General features: G+C 40.0%; 2 protein-coding genes across 2 annotated transcripts; both read left to right on the forward strand.

The window, feature by feature from the left end:
• The first annotated feature begins 341 nt into the window (after positions 1 to 341).
• kiss1rb (KISS1 receptor b) lies at positions 342 to 6,629 on the forward strand. Its single transcript, XM_025053341.1, has 6 exons — positions 342 to 1,956; positions 3,129 to 3,253; positions 3,567 to 3,702; positions 4,250 to 4,488; positions 4,967 to 5,119; positions 5,226 to 6,629. The coding sequence occupies exons 1-6, from the start codon at positions 1,734 to 1,736 to the stop codon at positions 5,454 to 5,456; spliced, it is 1,107 nt and encodes a 368-aa protein (XP_024909109.1). The 5' UTR covers positions 342 to 1,733; the 3' UTR covers positions 5,457 to 6,629.
• An 808-nt stretch (positions 6,630 to 7,437) lies between these two features.
• Positions 7,438 to 11,515, forward strand: psat1 (phosphoserine aminotransferase 1). The gene is made up of 9 exons (XM_008336337.3): positions 7,438 to 7,688; positions 8,246 to 8,306; positions 8,404 to 8,473; positions 8,725 to 8,930; positions 9,668 to 9,840; positions 9,976 to 10,145; positions 10,475 to 10,603; positions 10,922 to 11,059; positions 11,135 to 11,515. Exons 1-9 carry the CDS (start codon positions 7,632 to 7,634, stop codon positions 11,235 to 11,237), a joined length of 1,107 nt encoding a protein of 368 aa, XP_008334559.1. The 5' UTR covers positions 7,438 to 7,631; the 3' UTR covers positions 11,238 to 11,515.
• Positions 11,516 to 11,777: the final 262 nt, after the last annotated feature.

Genomic DNA, 11,777 nt, shown 5'->3' on the forward strand with positions numbered 1-11,777 from the left:
GAGCCGTGCTAACGTTAGCATGCGGTGGGATGTAAACAGCAATCACAATAACGACTGTAAACTCCCTTGGGAGATAGAAGGGTCTGCACGAGACTGCCAGAACCTCTAAATCAGGAGAACAGTGTGTGTTAATGATCCTGCTATTACAGCACCACTCGATGTTCACGTAAACACAGAGCCCCCCTCCTCTGCTCTTACCTGAGTCTCTGTTTCTATCATGCCGGTGTAGCGTGCGTCCTGCGAACTTGTCCTGCGAGTTTGTTTCTTCTGCGTCATCAATGAACACAGTGGATCTGGATCAGGTTTGTCAGAGGTGAAGGAAAGTCAAGCTGAAATGAAAACAAATGAGGAAAATAAACTCGAGTGGTGTGACAGAGGATTGAGAGTGAACGGCATGTGGGCCACACTGTGTCTGAAAGAGACCCATGGGCGAGAGAGTGAAGAAAAACGGCCGCTAGGGGGCGCTGCAGAAAACGTCTTGTTACCTGTAAACAGAAAAAGTATCAAACGCTCAAACAATAATGAAAAATATTTATTTAGCGTAACTTTAAGTTTCTGCTCTTCTTCAACAAATACAGACCTTTGAGAAAAAACATTAATTTACTTGAAATATTTTCAAATGGTACCCAGCAGGGGTCCCTCACGCCACCCACAGGTGCCAGTTTATTGAACTGTGTGTGTCACTGTGTGAAACTGTTGCTACTGTGCATTTAAACCTGTGCAGGATGTGATGAGGGCTTTTAAAAAGTGTTCTTGGTTTGCCCTGGAAACGCTGGTTAATCATGACATTCTGTCAGCTTGACATGAGACCACCTGCCTCCAAAATTCATTCAGTCTTTTTTTTCCACACCTCTGTTGTCCCTGCAGTGGAACAGTTACTTTAATTGGTTTTTGTCTGTTGAGCACACAAAACAACCTCAATATTGACCGTAACTACACTATAAACCATAACGTCATTATAGATCATAACTTCATTATAGACCATAATATTATTATAGGCCATAGTTTCATTATAGACCATACTTTATTATAGACCATAATTTCATTATAGACCATAACATTGTTATAGACCATAACATTATTAAAGACCATAACTTTACTATAGACTGTAACCTCAGTCTAGACCATAACTTTATTATAGACCATAACCGTATTATGGACTATAACCTTAATGTAAACCATACGTTTAGTATAGACAGTACATATACAGTATATATGTATTTATGTATGTGGGCATACAAACATAAATATATGTAGTGCAAATAAATTGGGAATAAACATTTGTGTTTGGAGAAATGGAGAAACATTTGTGCATGGAGAAATATGATGATTATTTTGAATCCAGTATGAGGGCAGCCAGCCCCAGACAACTACAGATAATGATGATGAGGATGACTGAAATTTTTCTTTGAAGCTCCATCTCTGAACCATGTTACTCAAGTAAAATGTCACTGAAAATTACATCCACCACTCAACCTCCATCCACTCAACACACACACACACACACAGCACACACACACACACCAGTGGTACGTCCTTTCTCCCTGTTACAATGCTCCATAACAGTTATTTCATCTCAGACCTGTGGAGAACAGTACCAGAGGCTGTTGCTTCAGAGAACACAGACAGACAGAGCAGAAACAAAGCACTTCAACAGAGGTGAGAATCAAAATCATAATTTCCTCAAACATCATACTTCATCTCATTTTATTTTTTTTTAACATGCAAAGAAGATGAAGATGATGATGTCATCAGCCAATCAAAGTCCAGACTGTGGCCCTGCGTGCAACGAGTCCTATAGTTCAGAAGGACGAGGGCTACCACTGCTGATCGACGCCTGGCTGGTGCCCACTTTCTTCGCACTCATCATGGTGGTCGGCCTGGTGGGGAACGCACTGGTCATCCGTGTGGTCACCAAACACCAGCAGATGAAGACCATCACCAACTTCTACATCGGTAACGTTGTCAAATTCCAAGTATAAAAGCTTAGGTCTGTTTTGACATGATGATATAACATGACATCATCTGTATGGCTGTCTTATGTTTTTTACATCATTTATCTGATTTATCACAGGGTACCTATGGATTAATTATGATTAGCTGTAGGGATAGTTGGAAAGACATTTAAAGGGGGCACTAATTGGCTCAGATGTGACGCACAAGAAGCTGTTTGTTTTTGCCTAGCGGTATACTGTTAATTTCTTGTCTCATATTTGTACAACAATTGAGCTAACTGTTGCTGACACAACAATCGTTATGTGCAACTTAATGGGACAAATCCAGTGAAGTTAGCTATGGCAAAGTGCGTCACTACGTACTTACAGTTTAGGGCCGTTTCTTCATTCATGCGACAAGTTAAGACTCGAGCGAGTACCGATTAGATCACAATTGCCTTCCGGCGGAGGTTTGACTTTGTTCCGCTCTGCATTTGTGATGTGTCGTTCCCGAGTGATTCGTTCAATATGAACGAAACTTTTCTATGACTCGTGACTCCCGAGTCATATGAAAGATTCGTGACTCGTCATATTGAACTCACAAATAACTCTCTGCAAACTAATCACTCATTGCAAACGAACCACTCACTGCGAACGAATCACTCTGTGAAATAATCTTTCGCTTCGTTCCCGCAGATTCGTTTCATTTGTCACGTGACAGAGAGCTCGGGTCTCTTTTGCTGTTATTCATCTTCACATTGTGGTGTGTTTTTCTTTCTTAGGTTTTCACATGGTTTAATTGCTTATGGTATTTTGTGTACTTGTGTACAAACCATGTTGCCTTCAGTGTTTAGTGTTGGAGAACCGAAGCCTTCTTTACAACGCCCACAATAGGGCTAAAGCGCCACCTACTGTAAAACGAATGAAATTATTCGTTCAAGATTCGTTCATTTTACTGTTCGACAGCCAAAGAAAAAATCAGTATCAGCCGAATCAGTAAAAAGAGTCGGTCTTCCCATCACTACTCTGCATCGCCAACGTTCACCCTACGATTGAAAACACAGGTGTATCGATCGGTACGTTCGGTACACGTGTGCATTTGTACCGAACACATTGAGGCGAAACACGTACTGTTACAGCCCTGATATACATACATATACATACTGATTATGACCCACTGTTGTCGACTTGTAGTGAACCTGGCTACAACGGACATCCTGTTTCTGGTCTGCTGTGTGCCCTTCACTGCCACACTGTACCCACTGCCCAGCTGGATCTTTGGAGAGTTCATGTGTCGACTGGTCAACTACCTTCAGCAGGTGATATTTAATGAAGATATACACGACACAGGGATGGAATTATTTAATCATAAACTCATGGTTGAAACTCAAGAAGACGTGGAAGCGGTCCTAAAATATTTCTATTTGTTTTATGTATTTATCATGTCATTGTTTATTAGCCTATAGACGTTTGACTGCGTGTCCTACTTTTGTTATCACCAAAATGTGCCACATGAGGATGACCTTTGGCCTCCATCCCCCTGAAATCTAATCAGACAATAGAGTTGGTCCTGTGAAACATTCCAATCACATGTTTCTAATAACTGTTTGTCTCTGTGTGTGTGTGTTTCAGGTCACAGCACAGGCCACATGTATAACTCTGTCAGCCATGAGTGTGGACCGCTGTTACGTAACGATCTACCCTCTGCACTCACTGCGGCGTCGTACGCCACGCATGGCTCTGACCATCTGTGTCACTATCTGGATAGGTATGAGTGAGAAATCAAACAACTTACAAACCCACGGAACTGTGTCACTTGACCCCATCTGCCAAGCAACATTTTTAATAGGTGGTCTGCAGGGGGGATGTGATAGACTAGAATAAAGATAGTAAATAGAAGAAAACTGGGGATGTCCAATATTATGTTTTTGCCGATATGCTGATATTGTCCAAACGCTTAATTTCCGATTTCGATATAAACCGATGCCACAATCCACTGTATGAGTTGCTAGCACTAACATTCTGCTTACGATCCCCTGATTCTTAAAATAGATTCATAAAATGAGTTGCAATGCTGTCATCTAGTGGCTTTCACTTTCATATACAGCCTTTTCCCCCCAAAGCTATTTTAGGTGCAGACATCATTTGCGAAACCCAATCATTGCGTTATTCTTACAGATATTACATAATTATGCTAATATCGGGCAGATAATATAAATCATTTGAATTCAAACTTCTTCTTCAGAGTTTATTTTTGTCAACAATGACGTTCTTGTTCTTTGAACATCACGCCGGTGTCTTCTGTCCTTATCCAGGATCCCTGCTACTGTCGACCCCTGTGGCACTTTATCAGCGCTTAGAGGTGGGATACTGGTACGGTCCTCAGACCTACTGCACTGAGGTTTTTCCCTCACCCCTCCTCCAGAGAGTCTTCATCATCTACAGCTTCCTGGCTGTGTACCTGCTGCCTGTGCTCACCATCACTGCCTGCTACACATTCATGCTCAACCGCATCGGTCAACCTGGCGTGCACCCCATCGACAGCAGCTACCAGGTCATTAAAACCAAGGTTTCATTTTATTATATTTTAATATCCAATATTATTGTCCAAACACTTAATTTCCGATTACGATATCAACTGATACCGATATAGGCGTGCTAATATTTATTTATTTATCTGTACGAACCACTGTATTGTGTTGATGGCACCAGCATTCTGCATAGAATTCCCTGATTATTAAAATAGATTAATAAAATGAGCTGCAGTGCTGCCATCCAGTGACTTTCTCTTTCATAGATACCTGTTTATCCCCAAAACTATTCCTAGAGCAAACATCATTTGGCGATACCCAGACATTTCTATTGTTATCGGGTTTTCATTATCAGAGGAAAAATGGATAACGATTCTTAAGATGTTACATAATTATGCTAACATCGGCTGATATAATCGGACATCCTTAATATTTGTTATAACATTAGAGAACAGATTGAAACAATTTTCACATCTCTACAATAAGTTTCTTGTTTTCCAGCTCCAGGCTCAGGCAGAGCGAGCAGTAGCAATGCGAGCTCGAGTCTCCAGGATGGTGGTGGTGATGGTGGTGCTGTTCCTCATCTGCTGGGGACCCATTCAGGTCTGTATCCTGCTGCAAGCTTTTGGCCTCCAGGGTTACGTCCTGTATAAGGTGAGTTCCTCTCCAGCGTGACGGATGCCACTGATGACATTTTAGTTCAGTAAAAAACATAAACATTGTTCTAGAATTATTTCTCTCTCCATATATTTATCCACAGCTGAAAATTTTGGGTCACTGTATGTCGTACTCCAACTCCTCTGTGAACCCCCTGGTTTATGCCTTTATGGGCAACAACTTTAGGAAGGCCTTCAAACAAGCCTTTCCTGCCATATTTCTGTTGCGGACACGGCGCAGAGTGGGGCACATAGACTCGGACGAAGGCCGGGAGATTGATCCACAGGCACCCAGAGGAGATACAGAGATGCACTTTCTTTCATCTAGCTCCTAAAGGCCACATTGAATATTTGGAAACTCAAACTGCAGTTAGTCGGGCTGCAGATGAAAAGTACTTTATACTGTATATTCACACAAACATAGTCTTTACACTGCTGTCAGGGGAACATGACTAAGAAATAATACTGTTAACGAAGTAAAGTCCAAATTCACAAGCAGTGAGTGTAAAAACGCCCAAATGAAAATATTTTTGTGCATTTTATTTCTGACTTTCAAACTTTCATCAAATGGGACGGATTGAACCCCCTAGTGGGCCAATTTTGGCCGGCAAGCCTTATGTTCGACACCCCTGTTGTAGAGTGTGTGTGTTTGTATAGAGTAGGTACGATCTGAATAAGTCAGCCCAATCTCAGTTTATTAAACCCTGTGGGAGTGCCGCCCCGCACTTTGGAAACCACTGCTGTATCAGTATCCTAGCCTGACCACTTTACTTTGCGCTTAAGCCAAATTATGAGTAGTTTTTATGTATATGGTTATTGTTAAAGCTGCACAAAACTCTCATTATACTGTGCACTCAGAGAGAGATAAGAGATCACGTGATGAATGAAACTCCATCTGAGCCACATGACCTCCAGCTCTGTGAAGGTTTTCAGTCATCTGTGAGTCTTCTTTGGACAAACAGATAAAGACATGGGAGGGCGATAAAGTTCCCCTTGAAGAGCTGGTTGTAACTGGAAGACTGTATAAATGTAACTACTTTCTAATGTATTAATAAACGTTTCTGCAATTAATTATTATTTATTCAAGTTACAAATATTGTTCATTGCTGTGTAATTTAAAAAAAACCCATCAGGTTAAGAAACTCTGCAGCCTGGACTTTTAAAGCTCCAGTGGACCACACAAAATGACGTGGCGGGTCACATTTGGTCAGTGGACCTTGAGTTTGACATGTGCCCTAATCAATATACTCACCTTCAGTATTTTCTGACATTAAACTGGGTCAAACTGATACAAATACACCTGTGATGCACACAGAACCCTAACAGTGCAGCTGAAGGTCACTACCACTCGATATGTGCTTGTTCTCAAACTATGCTCTGTGTAACTATAGGTTTACTTGGGTTACATCTAGTGGTCCATTCCAAAATCAGTTTATTAAAGCCTGTTTAATTGTAATCATAATCAACCATTTGCATTTTAGAGCACGCAAGAGAACGAGCTCAGTGATGCATTTAAATGCTATCTGAAAATAAGGTAACTTCAAAAGACAGAAGTAGATGTCGCTTTTCTGTGATGAGGATTTTTGTGGTTCCGATTGAAACCAGAACATAAAAGGATTTGTTTAAAAAAAATTAAAATGTTTTTTATATTATTCATAAATATGTAATTCTAACAAAATAAAGATAGACACGCTAGGATTTTCAGCTAGCATGCAAAAGCACTAGGTACTGTATATTCATTCACCTTGGTGAATATAACCGTTGTAGAAGCTAATACGTTTAGAAATGCTAACACAGTATGTTGAGAAATACCACGTGAGAAATACCACGTTAAAAGCTGTCTTTACTCTATAAAAAAATGAAAGTTTCAGAGTCTGCCACGGTCTGTGCTAATTTTAAATAACGCTTCTATGTAAAACAGGACATTTTGGTAACGATTAAAATGCAGAACTCGAGTTTATATGAGGATTTAAAAAAATATTATTTCTACACACAAATTACAAAAAACTCGAAAAATGATATATTTATTATTACTTTATATCAAATACTATACGTGCAACTATACTAAAATGTGTCCGAAAAAAGGTCCACTTAGAAATAATTTCTAATAATGTATCTGTATAAAGTGTACACTGAATAAAACGTCACTATAATTATATATATCTACAAAGATTTACGCTAATTTTCAAGCTAGCTAGTATGTTAACGTTATTGTCTTTGCTATGTTAAAAGGTTCACTTTGCAAAAGATTAGCGATGGATTTAAAAAAACGTGGCAGCTTTCCTGTTTACGAGCAGTACATAAACGCAACGCGCTGTTTAACAAATCGTGTAGAGAGTGTGACACACACTCACACTCACCGGTGCAGCAGGACGGAACGGACGAGCAGGAGTAAGATACGGGAGAAGAAGAAAATCCCCGGGAAGCGTTCACGACCATTTTTATATTCATCGCCGCCGTCGTCGTTAATCGTTGAGCCGCTGATCCAGCAACAGCAAATCTGTGACAACATGGACCAAACACAGACCATCAACTTCGGAGCTGGACCTGCAAAAATCCCACAATCCGTAAGTATGCACCGCTCGTCTGCATTTGTAGTATCGTCACAGTTGTAAGACACAGGGCCTCGGAAAAAAACGTCTTAATCACTAACAACGATTACTTGATTATTTGGCTCAAAACAGGTTGGTTTGCTTCGTTGTGACGATGCACTGAGATTGTGGAGTCTCAGCAGGTTTGGACGAAAACTATGCACAGAGTTGCGTCAGCTTCATTCATTTGACTGTATAAATCAAAATATGTGTCTCATGTTTGTCCTGCAGAGGGCAGCAAAGGGAAGGACTTTTTTATTGCAGCGTACAGTTAAAACACGATATCTAAAAACACATAAAACTTGGATTTTCTAATTAAATTCATATAAAGACGTAAATACTGTAAGAAATATAAAAACAAATAAGGGAAATAATTCCTTTAAACGTGGCATTTCATTTATCGTTTTTTTGTAGGAGCAGTGGGGGTTTTTTTCTATGTGATTACGCTTACTACTTGTTATATTAACAAAAATCGCATGAATATGTACCTCCACATTCCTGTGTGTAGAAACTGAACATGTATATTGTTCCAGGTGCTGTTAAAAGCACAACAGGAGTTTCTCAACTTCTCCACCTCTGGCATCAGCGTTCTGGGTGAGTTGCAGGAACCCAACCGACTGCAGTATAAAATACCACCTTGATGCTCAATGAAACATATTGAAACTAACTTTTTTTGTTTCACTCACTCCAGAGATGAGCCACCGAGCATCAGATTTCATCCAAATTATCAACAGAACAGAGAGTGTCCTGCGAGAGCTGCTGTGAGTTCTTACTCCCGTTTATGAGATACCGCTTTAATAAAATGGAGAACACTGGTGCGTCTTCGTGTTACGGTGGTAATTGTAACATGGGAGATTGTTGGAACAAGAAATACAGGGCAAACAGGTTGTATAAAATGGTACAGCGTGTCCCCTTTGCAATAAATAAGGTTCATTCAGGGCGAAACGTTTTTTCTTAGTCCACTTGTTTTGTCTGTGTCTTTAATCAGAACTCTCTGTCTCTGTCTCGTCAGAAACATTCCAGCCAACTATAAGGTGTTGTTCCTGCAGGGTGGCGGTTCGGGACAGTTCAGTGCCATTCCTCTGAACCTGATTGGCCTCAAAAAAGACATGTGTGCTGATTACGTGGTGACCGGCACGTGGTCGGAGAAGGCTGCGAAAGAAGCTGAGAAATATGGCAAAATCAACATCGTCCACCCAAAGATGGACAGTTACACAAGTACGTCTCTGTGGAACTTGTGGTTTTCTCGCCTTGACTGTACACTGCAAAACAACTCTGGAAATAACTGGTATAATATAGCAGAACAGCTTGAAACTTTTGAATTAAGCTCAGTAAGTAAAGAAAATAATAGTAATATAATAATAATATAATATAAAACACTGTACAACGAGAATTAAAATTCAATTTTGACTCACAATAAGTTCCCTAATCCTCATGGGAAATTGAATCATGCCGTGTGCCACCAAAGTACTACTATTACTCATACAAAAGTTTGAGAACTTCTCTGCAGTAAACTATAACACAAATTTTTCATTAATTTTTTCTGCCGTAGCCCTTCCTTATCGTTTGCTAACTAAAGTTACCAAAATGCTAAGTGCTGTTGAAAAATCGGAGAATCGACTAAAATATTACAAAACAGATGGCAAAAGTAGGGGGAAATGTAGTTACTTAATAAACTATTGGAGGTTCAACAGATTAAGAGACAAAATGAAAACTTAGCTATAAAATTTAAAATTAGCTGAAGATGTTAAGCTGTAGGGTGCAGAGTAGCAAATGTGCTAAACCACGAGGAAAACACGGCTAATTCAGCTTAAAAATGTTAGCTTTAAAATAAAAACGTTTGAGAAGAACTATATGTCCCAAATTAGTCACAAAACAAAACAAAAATGTTTAAACACATCTACAGTAATTGGATAAAAGAATCCTAACTATTAGCTTTGTTGTTTTTTCCCCAGAAATCCCTGATCCCAGCAGCTGGACCTTGAATCCTGCGGCGTCGTACGTTTATTACTGCAACAATGAAACAATCCACGGTGTGGAATTCAACTTTATACCTGAAACAAACAGCGTGGTTCTTGTTTGTGACATGTCGTCCAATTTTCTGTCCCGACCTATAGACGTGTCAAAAGTAAGAACCCGGTCCCTCTAGTCTGCAAAAGAACAAATCATTCTCAAATTCTCAGAAGGAAAAAACGTGCTGTAAAAGCTAAAAATGCTAATTACATTTAGTGCCCTGTGGTGTCTCTATTTATGTTGTCGTTAGTTTGGGCTGATCTACGCCGGTGCTCAGAAGAATGTGGGCTGCGCTGGGGTCACTGTGGTCATCGTGCGGGAGGACTTGTTGGGTCACACTCTGAAGGAGTGTCCTATCATCCTGGACTACAAGACTCAGGCTGAACTGAACTCCATGTACAACACTCCGCCATGTTACAGGTACTGAACCAAAAATTACCGGAGTACAGGTTATTACTTTAGCTCAGTTCTTAATTACTTTCTGTCATGCGCCCCCTTGAGGACAAATGTTTTCATGTCCCCCTGTTACCTCCCTGACCCACACCCCCACAAATTGAAATACTATTGAGAACCTGATAACATGTACATTTTTATCTGTACAAACCATTGTATGAGTTGCTGCCACCTAGTGACTGGAGGCTTGTTATCATTCATGCATTACAGCAGTTGTACACTTAGGTCCATATGCGTACCCTCCCCAACCCCCTCTATTTTGTTTGTTTTTTTTTTTCATTATTTTTCTGCCTCAGCATCTACATCATGGGTCTTGTGTTGGAGTGGATAAAAAGCAATGGTGGCGGCGCTGCCATGGAGTCACTCAACCAACAGAAGTCCTTGTTGATTTATGACGTCATCAATTCTTCCAACGGTTTTTATGTGTGAGTATATCTTCAAAATTATACGATATAAAAACCGGAAGTGCACTGAGTTAAACGTTCCTTGGATATTATTAGGGGTTTTCAACCTGTGGTACATGAGCCAAGTGTGACTTTTTAGACTCTTTGCCTTGGCTCACTTACACGATCTTTAACCGAGTGAACAAAACGCTGTTTTAAATAAAATCAAAAGTTACCCTAATTTTTGCTAATAGCAAAGTCACATGATATCACTACTATAGACGGTGAATCCTATGTTCAAGGTGCCATAAATTACTTCGGAATTGAAGGAAATTTGGAATATTGTGTCGCTCTTTCCAGGTGTCCAGTGGAGGAGACCTGCCGAAGCCGCATGAACATACCATTCCGTATCAGAAGCAAAGAAGGCGACGCAACCTTGGAAAAAGAGTTTCTCGAGGGAGCATCCAAAAAGGGGATGATTTCACTGAAAGGTCACAGGTTAGTTTGTGTGTGTGTGCGCACCTGCGTGTGTGAAGAATTTTTAAATCTTAAAATTTTTGTCTCTCCCTGCAGGTCAGTTGGAGGAATTCGTGCATCTCTGTACAACGCTGTAACGCTGCAGGACACCGAGGCTCTGGCGACCTACATGAAAGAGTTTCTCCGTCAGCACCAGTAACGAAAAGGCCCTCATGTCGCCGTCATGATATGGGATCGGTGTCGGACGTTTACCTGTAGATAGAATCCATGTTGGATTTTTATGATGCACCTTCTCAGATGCCTTTTTTCCCCCTAAAGTGTACTTCTTTTCCGTAGTAACACTAAACCACTACATTGCCAATAATGTCAACGTCCTCAAATCTTAACATGTATGTAATGATTCACTGTACTCTGATATAGAAATGACGCTTAATCCTTGTCAGGTGTTTAAAAATAAAATAGGATTCTGGAACACTAGCATGATGTTACTGTTTTTTTTTTTTTAGATATACATTTTTTTGTTTTGTTTTTTGTTTGCTTTGTTTAATTTTTACTATATTTGTTGTTTATTCTGTGTAGATAAAGTTCAAATTTCATTCGTTTACGTTGCACTTCTACAGAGTATCATTATAAATCAATAAACCCTCATATTCGTGGTTAACTTTCTCCTAAAGATACAACTAGATGTTTTTGTAGCAGATGACCACTTGGCGGTAGTGTTGTTACCACAGGACAGATT

This window comes from Cynoglossus semilaevis, chromosome Z (assembly GCF_000523025.1).
Source record: "Cynoglossus semilaevis isolate Cse_v1.0 chromosome Z, Cse_v1.0, whole genome shotgun sequence".
NCBI lineage: Eukaryota > Metazoa > Chordata > Actinopteri > Pleuronectiformes > Cynoglossidae > Cynoglossus > Cynoglossus semilaevis.

Excerpts from the sequence above, each read along its gene's own strand:
- kiss1rb (XM_025053341.1), top strand. The coding sequence starts at position 1,734 with ATGAAGATGATGATGTCATCAGCCAATCAAAGTCCAGACTGTGGCCCT. Across the intron at positions 3,254-3,566 it reads TGGTCAACTACCTTCAGCAG|GTCACAGCACAGGCCACATG; the intron begins GTGATATTTAAT and ends TGTGTGTTTCAG. Across the intron at positions 4,489-4,966 it reads CCATCGACAGCAGCTACCAG|CTCCAGGCTCAGGCAGAGCG; the intron begins GTCATTAAAACC and ends CTTGTTTTCCAG.
- psat1 (XM_008336337.3), top strand. The coding sequence starts at position 7,632 with ATGGACCAAACACAGACCATCAACTTCGGAGCTGGACCTGCAAAAATC. Across the intron at positions 7,689-8,245 it reads CTGCAAAAATCCCACAATCC|GTGCTGTTAAAAGCACAACA; the intron begins GTAAGTATGCAC and ends ATATTGTTCCAG. Across the intron at positions 8,931-9,667 it reads AAAGATGGACAGTTACACAA|AAATCCCTGATCCCAGCAGC; the intron begins GTACGTCTCTGT and ends TTTTTTCCCCAG.